At 44.5% G+C, this 12,481-nt stretch overlaps 1 protein-coding gene across 1 annotated transcript in view; it reads left to right on the top strand.

The window, feature by feature from the left end:
- Window positions 1–615: 615 nt before the first annotated feature.
- The window catches only part of LRP4 (LDL receptor related protein 4), a gene marked incomplete at its 5' end in the record, with an annotated part of 80,125 nt that continues 68,259 nt past the window's right edge, over window positions 616–12,481 (top strand). The window contains one exon of the mRNA XM_084207056.1: window positions 616–700. Within this exon, the coding sequence (XP_084063182.1) occupies window positions 616–700 (85 nt within the window). The remainder of the gene's footprint in view (window positions 701–12,481) is intronic.

Genomic DNA, 12,481 nt, shown 5'->3' with positions numbered 1-12,481 from the left:
GTTTCCCTTTCAAAGGGAGTTTGGCAAACGGGGACGGGACGGGGAGAAGGGCTCTGCGATGTGCCCTGGGTACAGCAAGCTCGCACAAGTCGAGAATCGGTGGCAACGCGCTGGGATCGGATGATAGCGGACAGCCCTGCTGCGGCCAGCCGAGAGCCCGGAGCAATGTTACCTGGCGATGCTGCGGGAGTTGGGACAGGGACAGCCGACACCGACGGCCGCTTTATGAAGGGCTTCCCCGCCCGCGGTGAGGGAGCTGTACCGGGGGCAAGGGCTGAGTGGGTCTGGGGGCTCTGGGCGAGTCCAAGGGTCTCGCCGAGGTGACGGGCAATGTCAGTGCGTGTCTCGCCGCGGAGCCTCCGCCGCGGGACCGCCTCTGCCGCGCCGAAAGTTTGCGAAGTGCCTCAGCGCTGGGGGGAGCGGGGCGGGGGCTGCCCCGGCGGAGCTCCTCCTTCGGGGCCGGGCCTGGGCGGGCGGAGCGGGGAGGGAGCCCCCGGCCCCGGAGTGCCGCGGCTGCGGACGGAGGGAGCGGGGGTCGTGTCGGGGTGCTCCGCGCAGGAGGCGCCCGCGACGTCGGTGCGGGCGGCCCGGGCACGGGGCCGGGGCGCTGCCACCATGAGGCGGCGCGGCGGGGGTTGTCTCCTGCCCGCGCCTCCGCAGCTCCTGCTGGTGCTGCTGGGAGCGCTGCTCCGCTCCAGAGGTAAGCGGCTGCCGCGGCACGCTCTGCCCCGCGGCAGCGCGGGGGGCCCAGCCGTCGTCCCGGGCTCGGCGGCGGCGATCCGTGCCCGGGCGGAGAGCCCTGCCCGGCGCGCCGCTCACCTGCCCGCGCCCGCCGGGCGGGGGGCCCTGCCCTGCGCCGCCCCGCCGCGCTTTGTCCGCGCCCCGTCCCGCGCCCGGACGCGGGGCTCTCGCCTTCGCCGTGTCGCGGCGGGCTGGAGCCGACGGAGTGCCCCGGCAGGCCGGAGCGCGGGGCGCGGAGAGGCGCTGCCCTGGGAGCGCCCACGCGGTCGCTGCCCCCCGCGGAAGTTTGGCGGCGGCGGGCGCGGGCTTTGTTCCCGCGGTGCGAGCGGCGGGCCGGGCCGGGGCGGGCGCGCAGGTTGCCTCGCAGGCTGCCGTGCCCGGCGTGTCGGGACAGCCGCCGCTCCGGAGCAGGAATGCAGCCGCGCACCCGCCGCGACGGGCCCCTTAAAGGTACAGCCCGGCTCCGCGGTGGCGCCCGGGGCTACCTGCCTCGCCTCGGCGGGGACTGGGAGTCCTCCCGCAGCGCCCTGGCACAGCGGGGTCAGAGCAGGAGTACCAAAAATAGTGATGAGGAGAGGGTTTCGCTGCGCTCTTAGCGAGCCGGGAGGTAGTCTCATGAAGTCTCTCCATGAAAACTTTAGTTTTGTGGTTGCTCTATCAACTGACATCTGCTGTTTCTTCGTCTTGTGCTGTGGTTCTTGATTTTACAAGCGCGCCCGGTGGAGAAGAAAACATCTAAACGGTTCACAAAATTGTTTATAAAGAGTTAGAAGGCTTTTGGGGGAGGGGTGTGGAGAGGAGATACGTACCTCATTTCTTTCCCTTCACTGCTTTGGCAGCTGCTGTATAATTTCACCCATCCGTTTTCTCCTGTGCTACTCTGAAATTACAGGAAGCATTTGCAGTATTGCTGCTGACCTCCATCATTCTACAAGTATTGCCCCTGGGGCACAATCATAGGAAGTTCGGGTTTCAAGTAATATTATTTCTCTTTTAACAAAAAAACTAATTGCAGGCAGCTTTGAAGAATGTGCTAAGCTAGCTTGGATAGACTGACTAGAGAGGGCTGTAGTTCTGCATATCAGAAAGCCTGATTTTTAGGAACCAGAAGTACTCTTGAGTTCCCAAATGCCACACAGATACTTAGCCGCCCTCTAGGACTGAGAAGGATCTAAAAGATAGATCTTAGTGTAGGTACAGATCTGGATGTGTTTTATTTTGGCTGTTACCCAGGTGCTCCTAGTTAATGTGTCTGGGCTGTTAACAGCCATGTGGGGGATGTCTGATTGTAAAATGCAAGTTTGCTATTAGGTGGTTGTTCCTTGATGTCTCTAGGATGCTTTTTTTTAATGGCAGTTTGTTTCTCTTTCAAGTAGTTTTCCTATCAGTGCACTTTTGTATCCTCTTGTAGGTTTATGTAGGTTTATGATTGGATGTGCCAGCTGCTTCCAGAACTGAATATCCTTGTTCCTTCATCAAAATATGAGGAAATAAAGACACAATTTTCCAATAAGGACAAAATTCCTGAGCAAACTTTTTCCTATTTGAAGTAGGGAAAAGCATGAGGAGATACCAGGATGGAGGTGGCAGAGAAAATGCCAAAATTTATGATGAGTCAGTGTTCTTTCACTTAGCTAGAAAATTTTTGAAGTTGTCCCTTAGAAGTAGCTGTCGGGGTGGTGTGCAGCTTAACTGTCATAAAGCATTCACGGAAGTTGTGATGCCAAACAGGTAAGCTGTTAGAAACACTTGGTCATTTACTGCTCTGCCTCAGTACAGGAGAGTGTAAAGCAAACAAATCTGCAAGACTGACCTTTGACTCTTTTGTTGGGGATAGTAGCAGATCAAACTGGAGAAGTCTGTGCCAAAAAATCCCCAAACCAACAAGAGGTCTGCAAGTATCTTGAGCTCTTGGAAAAGTGCATTGCACGTAAAAACAGGTATAGAGAGGGAATGTCATGCAGTGCTGGTGGCTGGAGCAAAGGAGGACCTGGTGTTAAGATGGTCTGTGTAAGTATGAATACAGAATGTCACAGAACCCGTCTGGCTGATGGGTTTGCTGTTTTGGCTCCTGGAGCTCTGCCAGAACAATACATAGCTAATATCAGAGCTTCACTTCTGAAACATCTTGACTATGTCTTGTAGTTGGAAACCTTAATGTGTTACTTCTGTGGAAGTATATTTTGCAGTGGGAATCACAGTTTCAACTGCCTGTGCTTGGCATTGCTGTTGGCTCTGCAGCTATTAGCCAAGTGCAAAGCACCCATTTTCTTATTGTCAGCTTGGAGCTGATGATGACCTTTGTGGGTGTGCTGAGAGTGCCAGGGTTTCCTGAATCATCAGTTGGGATGATATTCAGAGATCTCTTGATCGCCCTGAATTATCTTGACTTTTCTTTTTCCACAGTGGTGATGGCATTGAGTAGCATTCCCTATATTTCTAAAATGAAGAGCAACTTGCTGCAGGCGGTGACAAGTGATGGTTTTTTGTTTTGATTTTGACAATTCTGTCTACTGAAACATAGTGGAAAAGCATATGGCATAAATCTTCCAGTATGAAGTTAGCATTATTGTTTTATTTAGTGTATATAAGCAATTTTCTTTTATATTCTCTTTCTAGAAGCTTTCAGTTGTGTGCTATAGCACTCTTTTCTGCAATAGAGAAACTCTTGTATCTTGGGAGTGTGGGTGTATGCAGCAAGAAAATTAATAGGTGTATAGTTGCATAAAGTGTTTGCATTTCCAGAATGTCTTGTGACCCTTGAAAAGGGATATTCTCTTCCTATGGGCCACAAAATGTGATTGCAGAAAACTGGTAGTTGTTTTTCTACATTGTATTCCTTGAAATTACAAAAGGAAAAAGTGGTTAGATACAAACATTATCCAGTTGTTTGTAGTTCAAACCAGAAAACAGTACGTGCTGTATGTTAACTAGAAAGAAATCAAAGTGATTTGTATTTTGCATTTACTTGTAAATGCTCTCCAGACTAGTGAAATTAACATTAAAAAATAGTTAAAACATTATTCTATGAGAATGATCTGTAGTCTGATAGTGCTCTTGAATCTTCGTGCACTCTTGTGAAATAGGCAAATATTATCCTTGTTTTGTAAATGTGGGAAGTGAAGTAGAAATTGTCTTGCCCAAGGCCAACTCCATTTGCCCTAGAATGCAACTTACCGTCGAACACAATAGAATGTATGCTTCATAACACTTATAAAAGCTGATAAAGAGATATTATCTTAAAAACCAGTCAAGGTTTTAAAAATAGGTTTATATAGTAAGTACATGTTCTGCAGCTTCATTGAATTCCTTTGCTGCTTGTGACTATTTCTCTTTTTAATAATACTTACATTTCTCTTGCTGATGGTCAAAAGATCATAAATCCACAGAAATTTTACTGACTCTGTTGGAAAGGGTGAATTGGTAAATAGTGTTATTAAAAGAAATGTAAAAGAAAGGTGGATACTAAATTTCTCTAGTTCTCTGTTATTTTTGGTTTAGCTCTTTGTGATATTTTCTTATATGGGTTTACATAGTCAGATGGTATATATGTAGACTTAAACTGATGATCTTTTAAGGTATCTGACTTTACGTGGTAAAACATCCAGAGCCAGAGCTCTGGCCTACAACAAACCCACTCCTTTAAATGGCATACTGTATTTAGCGGCTATCTGTGTTTCACACAAATCATGGCAGAAAACATTAAATGTAATTGTCATCCACGAATCTTGTGTCCTTGATGGTTAGGCTCTTTTGTGTCTGCGGTGTCAATGGTTCTTTGCCATTGCTGTTAGGTTACGTATTACTCTTTTATGGGATTTTGTTGTCTCTGCTGAGTGAAAACTGGGCACTGTAATGCTCCTTGAATCTCTTCTTTCTTCTGTCTGTAGATTTCCATTTCCCTGTTCTAAAGATAGTAAGGATGCAGGAGCTTGTTATTCTGTAGAATTGTGGTTTATTCATTCTGTTCATCTGGTTGCTCTGGGACTGTTACCTGGGAGTATTTGACTGCCCTCCTGTTGAGAGTGAATTCATGTTCAGGTTTTTCAGCTTTCCAGGCATGTTTTTTTGCCTCTCTTATGCAGAGCTGTCTTTTAGGTGCTGAAGTGTTCCAGCCTTTACATTTTGTCTGAGGGACTCTTGAGCTGCAATCAGTCTTTCTATGAGCAGCAGATCTCCTCGGCTGTTGTGACCCTAGATGAAAATAGGCTCACTGTGTACAGGCAGGAAAATAAGTTTTCATAAAGACTTTATTAACATCAAATGGAGCTGATGTTTGTTGGATTTTGTAGTGCTGAATTGTGAATGACCGAAATTTCTCATGTCGGGGAATTAGGTAAGTTAATATAGAAGACAAAGAAAAAAAGGGAATTGAAGTATCATGAATCTGATACTGACGGTATGAGATACATTAAGCATTCTGGTATAAGCATGTTAGCATACCTGTGGGTTGAAAAAGTAGTAACAGAAGCTTTGTCTGTCATGAGGTTCTTAGGTGATTAGGTTCTTCTGGTATTAGCCACCAGTCAGCAAGTCACAAACCATTAAGATTAACAGACAGCAATGTAGATGCGTATTCAGTGTTTGTACTGCCAGTTGCAGTTATGTCAAAAAATGTATGACCAAAGACAGCACAGATCTTGTTTCTCAAGCTGTTGTATGTTGATAGCAACTTTCTGGTGTTGCAATATTCAGAAGTAAAAAGCACCAGATTTTTTCCCTGAATGGATTAGAGTTAGAATAGAATTCACCTTCCTGTACTGTAATGATGAGGTTGTATAAAGAACTGTTGTCCAGCAAAGCTTCCAGTAGATAACGTATTTGCCTGAAAACAGCCCCCATGTTCTGTAGGGTCAAGGTGGAATTTTACTCTTGAAGTTAAATCTACCAGGAGTGAGACGTTATCATGACTCCAGGCAGGGGAGACCCCTCTCCTGGCTACCAGCATGGTGACTTCCTCAGTGTGCCCTAGCAGGGCATAGTCTTCTGTGTCTCTTTGTTACTGCCTGACAGCCCCTCCCAGCTGCTGGAGCTTTCTGTTTCTATTGCATAGCAGCAGTTCTTTAATCAGAAATCTTGTTAGTATTCAAGGATAATTGATCCGACTCTCTGGTAGGGGGTGGGGACCCAGCCTTGCATCCTTCTCCTACTTGCCACCCCCAGTTTGACCCCTGTTGTCTCTTTGTTTCCTCCTGTTAAGTTTGTGCCAGTGATATGTGTGTGTGCTGTTTTTCCAAGCAGCCTGAAGTTGGCTGTAACCAAGAGCAGCAGTTAAATAGAGCCCAATTTCCCCGCTTCCTGGCGTTCAGTTGTTCGGCTCCATTTTCTGGTCTTCTGTGTTTTTGATTTGCAGAGAAGGAACTTACTTGGTGCCCCCGGGCATCTCTTAAACCCATTAGAATAAACTCCATTATTTCACTGTACTTAGAAATCCTCCTCCTTTAGCCCCAGCATCCATCAAAATAATGTATCCTCTGTAAGGCCCTCTGGAAAATGTTTAATAGGATCTTTTCAAACTCAAGGAGAGTTCCAGTTGGAAAGGGGGAGGGGCGAAGGCTAATGGAAGATCTGACTGTGACTTGCAGTAAGCCTGAACTTGGCCTGTGTCAGCTCTCCCTTCACCTCCATGCTGAACAGAGTGGATCCAACACTGGGATCAAAGCTGGAAACAAAAGGCTTTGGGAGAAAAATTTCCCGTCTGGCCAAGAGGCAGCCACACAAAAGTGGTGCATAATTTATCACTCGAGGTTTATTTCTGCTGTGCTCCTTCTGGAGAGAGGAGGAAAAAAGAAGTGACTCTCCTGCTGTTTTGAAGTGGATAAGTGATGGCTTTGGAGATTTGAGGCAGGAAGGAGCTAGAGATACCATGGAAAAACCTTTTCGGTGCATTCTGTACCCAGCTCCTCTCTTCTCAGACATGGTCAGACATTGTTTCTCTTGAGAGGAACCCTGTTCTTGCATTTTGAAGTTTCAGAGAGTGAGGACTTTTAACTTCTCTGGTAATTTCCAAATCACAGTGGAGTGGTGTTGCCCTCGGCAAAACCAAGTTCTTTGACTTTCTGAGGTGTTTTTCTTAACATAAGGATTGGTCTAGGTGCTGTGGCTCTGTGTAACATGAAGGAAGAGGCTACGTTTGCCCCAAAGGCTTCATAGTCTTAATTGGACATCTGACATCTGATAAGGATCGGGGGTGTGATAATTCTACTGGGATAGATAAGGTCAATATTAAAATTGTATTGCTTTCTAATTAAATTTCCTTTAGCTTTGATTTAATGGGAAAAGCTTCCAAAGTTTTTCATTCCAATCACTTCGTAGAACAAGTATAGAGAGAGGTTTTGGGTAGGAGTTGGCATCAAAGACTACTGAAAGCTGGTAACTGTGTAAAGAAGGATGAGGAAGCAAATGCAAGAGTAGTGTGAACCATGAGAAGAAGGTAAAGGGATATAGGAGTATAGATATTAACAGAAGCAAAGATAGGCATTTTGGAATTGAGAGCCAAGGACTTGAGCTGGCAAAGGAACAGAAGAGTCGTGTAAGGAAATCCAAGTGGAGTAATTATGTGGGATCTGATGGCAGAAAGCGTTGTTAATTAGGTAGGATAAAAGATGGAAATTTTGAAAGTGAAGATGAGCATTGAGCATAATTTAACTGCTGAGACAGGGAAAGACTTATTTTACTAATGCTTTAAAGGAGGATGTGACAAATTGTTAGCAATCCGGGACAGTAGAGTCCCTGGCCTAATGGAGTGATTTTATGAAATATTAGGAGCCTAGCAGTGGAGTCAGGTGGAAAGGCAGACTATTAGCAGAACACTGAGATGGTGAACCCATGAGATAGCTCCATCACCACCTCTGTCTGCAGTGGTGGAATGTGGAATCTGTCAGCCTTGGGAGCACATAAGCTAGAAGGATTTTTGAATGGGATGTCCTGGAAGGTATTTTGGCAGACAGTATTGTCTGGAAAAGTGTATTAAATTGGGAGAGCAGAACTGAGGTGAGAAACTAGAACTGTGGAGATAATTGCTTGGACAAAAACATAAAGTGAGAATAGGAGATTACTATGGGTTTGGTAAGAAGTCTGGATATAGAAACAAGTGTAGGTCTGGTGGCAGAAAATTGCTCCTTTCCTGGAAAAGCAGCCTACTTCTCTTCTCCTTCCCCATTAAGAATTGCTGTGTGAAAGAGTGAGTCACTATAGTGAACAGTTAAAACACAGACACCTGATGTTCTCAGCCTTCTTCTCTGAAAGGCTTGTAAGAAGCATTTTGGGACTGTGTGAGGTCAGAGGGAAATACACACTCTGCTCCTTTAGCCTGAATCTCCAGCTCTGTCAGTTCATTTGACTTGGTGACAGCTGGTAGTGCTGGGAGAGTTCTTGCTTAAGGTGTAGCCATTCAGTATATCAGAACTGTCTCATGGGATCTAGGATTAGAATAAAGACACACCTTTTTTTTTTTTTTCCCTTTTTGCTCCCACCCAATTTTAGTTCTGAATTTCCATAACTGCTGAATAGTCAAATCCTTTCTTTGCATCTCTGAGGGCTGGAAAAAAAAAAAAAAGGAGAGATGTCTTGGGATTGTAATTTCCTGCTTCTGTTCCAAGGTCTGAGGATGAACCGGGAGGTGGGATAATTCTCTAAATTAAAATTGCATTTGTTAAGAGGAAGCCAGCTTTACTGCTGTCCTTTCTTTGTTATTCAGACTTTGCCACTTCTTCAAGCTTGACAAATTTAAGAAATTAGGTTTTTGAGGCCTCACAGACTGTATTCTCTTCACTGATTTTTGAAGCCTGCTACTCCTGAAAAGCCTGAGTTGAGCTTCTTGTGGCTGAAGGACATGCCACTAATTTGTGCTGCCTTTATAAAAAGGGCCTTGATCAGCATAGTACCAATTAGCATGAGGAAAAACATAACGAGTCTGTCTGTGAGAGAAGTCTAGAGAGTTTGTGGTATGGGAAAGGGGAGATAGATTGGAGGCTGCCATTCTGAGATTGGAGGCTGCCATTCTGGAGGCTTTAATAGCCAAGAAACAGGAGAGAATAATCATTGGCAAATAGGAATGCTAGAGAACTACCTGCATTTTAGTCATGGATCTCAAATAGAAGTATTCAGTGTTTAAATCTTAGAAAGCATGATGCAGGAGTAAATGAGAGACTGGGTCAGGAGTTCTTGAAGAGCAATAGTCATTGCCCTGCAAACAGACCTAAGTTAAATACAAGAAAGAGCAGGTTGAGCTCAGAGCTGTATTCATGCAGAGATGAAGTGGTGAAGGGAATTTTCTTGGGCATTGTCTTGGAAACTGAGATGGACTGATTTGTCCAGTTGACGTGGTTATGGCCCTTTGCTATCTTAGGGAAGGCTGCCTCTGCGTCTCACTTCTTCCCTGATCCAGTGAACAGCAGCTGCAGGAGGGTGTTGACTCATGAAGAGCTGATTGCTTAGCAGTTGTCTCCACCACAAGGGTGGTAACCTGATGTGTTCCAGTTTGAACTGTCACCACTCATGAATCAATACTGTCTGTAGGCCTTTGTTCACTGCATTTTTGAGTGTATGGAAGAATTCAGATCTGCAGTCTGCATTACCTTAAACAACAGAAGACCTTTAGGCCTTTTGGGTGTTAGTTGTTGGTTTTAGAGGGTTTGTTTTTGGTTTTTTTGTTTGTTTTGATTTTTTTTTCCAGGCACAAGGTTCTTTTGTCTGGAAAGCAGGTGGATCTCCTGCCTGTGCCTCAACTCCTCCAGAAGGGCAGATTTGTCATCATTGCATCTTTACAGCTATGCTGAGTAATTTCTATGCTACCAGTACTCAATCAAGAACAATCCTGGTGTTCCTGGACTTCTGCAACCTTTGACTACAAACTTTGGCTTGAAGCAGCTTGCTCACTAACAAGAGAAGCCTGTTATTTCCCTGAGGTTTCTCTTGTTTGTGACCTGCCTTCTGTGAACTGGAAGAGGAGGAGCTGTAATCTTCTGTTGCTCTTAGTGCAAATTCCAGAGTAGAACAAAATAAGTAAATTGCTTAGGTTTAAGTTTTCCAGTCAATTGTCCCTAGAAAATGTTGGGTGTTTTTTTGGTGCTTCTTTTCTTGCCTTGTTATGGTTAGTTCTTCACTCATAAGTCTTTAGAAGTTTGGGAGCAAACTTTGAAGCTCGAAAGGAATGTCTGAAAAAAAAAGGGGACAATTCCTTTGATACTCTGTAGTAACCTTTTCTTGCTTGGTAGTGCTGGAGAAGCAAACTTGATGATGGTAACATGGAAGAATAAGAGAAATTTAGATGATTACTTTTTGAGAAAGGACCTATGAGCAATTTTTGTGATAAGATGCTTTAGAGCCGACCAGCAAGAAAGAGGCGGTGGCAGACACTTGCCTCCTTTAAATGTTTGGCAGAACCCCACTTAGCTTAATTGGGTACACAAGGTGAAACCTAACAGTTACAATATAGAAATAATGGGAGATACAGGGCAAATTAGACCTATGTACAGTTCATCACTGCAGGATAAAAATAAACTGAACTCAGACACTAGTAGCCTTCAAGCAAGGAAGGGAGTGAGGCAGAGATGACATGTTTGGTATGTACATCTTGACTTACCCACTCAGACAAAACAGCCTCTGAGCTCAGGCTTCGATTAAGTGACTGGGACAGCTGCCAAAACACCTACGTTAGCTGGCTAAGGTACTGCAGTGCATTGGTCCTGCAGGTTAATCTGAGAAAGGCATGGAGTGTTATCTGGGTTTGTCTTGGGTTTTTTCTTGAACAACATCATAACACGCGTTGCATCCTGTGTCAAGATCTTAAACTAACTGTGGTGGCAATGCTAAAACTGCTTCTTGAAGTGTTGTGAGAACAGAGGGCCATTGGAGCTACACCCTAGAGGACCAGGTAGCCTAAGGAGCCAGCTTTTCTGACTCTGCAGGCTGCATACCAAAGTCTGTAATGTATGTGCTCTATGGCTCCGTGCCCTTTAGAGACAAGCAGAAGGGGAGTGGCTCATAGGAGCAGAATGACAGTAACTCCATAAGGAGAATATTATCTGTTGTGGGATGGGACTGAGCTAAGGTGGGTAGACAGCACAGACCCTCCACAGCCCCACTGTAATGAGCCTCAGGAACATTTGCATGCTTAAGGCTTTGTGTGGATGTGCTGGCTGTGTTAGTGGCCCTAGCAAGTAGGACATGTTTGAACTGTTCAAACCATTAGAACTGAATACACTGCTGAGATTTTCCTCCTATACTAATCAATAGTAAATTAAATATTAGGCTCCCACAAGAACAAACTCTTAGAGCTCTGAATGTTCTTCCATTGTAACCAAAGGGAAGTCAACTTTTTATTTTCAGATGCAAAGACATGAAGTTACTAGATCTAGAGATCTGTGTAAAGGTTGCTACAGAGTAGGTCTGGGAGGATTTCCATTGCTGATCCTAGCAACAGCAAAAGCAATTCTTTTTATGCAGTCTTATCCAAAGCAGCAAAAATTGTCTCCACCTAAAAGCACAGGAGAACCATAGGCTAAAACCAAATGAAAATGCTATCCATGCCTATGAAAACATTGTTTCTGGGGTTTGACACTTCTTTTGAGGCCTGGGAAGCAAATAATTTCATCCAAAATTCACATGAGAAACTAGTCAGAATCTAAACCAGAACACAAGTTTCTATAGCAGAAAAAAGTCCAAACCTGTTAGCCAACTAAACTGCCACAAGTTATTGTGCAAAATTATTCTGCTGGCACTTAGTGCCAAGTGAAATATGCAAAATGATGTCAGACTTCTACCAAATACTGAGCTGGCATGTGCAATTTGGGTTGCAATTTGGATACAGGGAGAATACCATAAACAATAAATGTGGGAATGAAAAGTAAAAGGAAATTTTCTTCTGAGAAGAAGAAAATTTCTTCTTTTCTTCTGAGAAGAAAATTTTATAATCTTGTTAGTAAAAGACAAAATATATTAGAGCAAGGAACATTTATCTTACTAGAAATAAAATGTTATTCTTTGGAACTTGGACTCCATGCCATGTGTCCCTTTCTCTTAAAACCTCTATGGAGATGGGCGCTTCATATGTTGAATCCACTTCTGGAAGAAACTCAAGCATGCTGCTTTTTACATGTGGGCAACACTTGCAAAGCTTGTTTTGCCAATAAAAGTGTCTTTGAATTGATTGTGGTGGGATGTGGTGCGAGTTCTGATGTAACATGAGGCTCTTTGCAAGTGCAGATTTTGATGAGAACTCATCTCTAAAATCTCTAGTAATTCTGTTTTCTTGTTGCTGTTGTGAATTGGCTCCTTTCTTTCTGTGTTCCATTGTTGTATGGATGATGTTTGGAAATGAAATTTCTTCCATCTGGTTAAGAAATTTGATTTATCCTTGGAGGCCTGAACTGCTGTCTTTGCTAGCAGGAAATAAACAATGTTCCGACTGTCCCAGTTATCACCCACTTGCCTTTCCCCAGAGCCATGTCTTTTGCAAGGATGCTAGAAGAGATGACTTACGGATCATGAATTGCCTTTTGCCAATCCTCTGTTCCTTCATATCTATCAATTCAGTCCTCTCCTCCTGTTTAAACTTGGTAAATTAAACACACAGCTTAAAAAAATTAAACAGTGAGCTGGACCGTGGAGGTCTGGTTTGCCTGGACACACTTTGTAGCTTGTTACAGGTGGCACTAAGAATGCAGCTCCAAATGACTTACAAAGGCACGTTACTGATTCAGAGTAGGGTTTAGTATAACCTTGCTTTAGGGGAAAT

This window comes from Fringilla coelebs (genome assembly GCF_963513975.1).
Source record: "Fringilla coelebs genome assembly, chromosome: 6".
NCBI lineage: Eukaryota > Metazoa > Chordata > Aves > Passeriformes > Fringillidae > Fringilla > Fringilla coelebs.
This window is presented reverse-complemented; position numbering and strand designations above follow the sequence as displayed.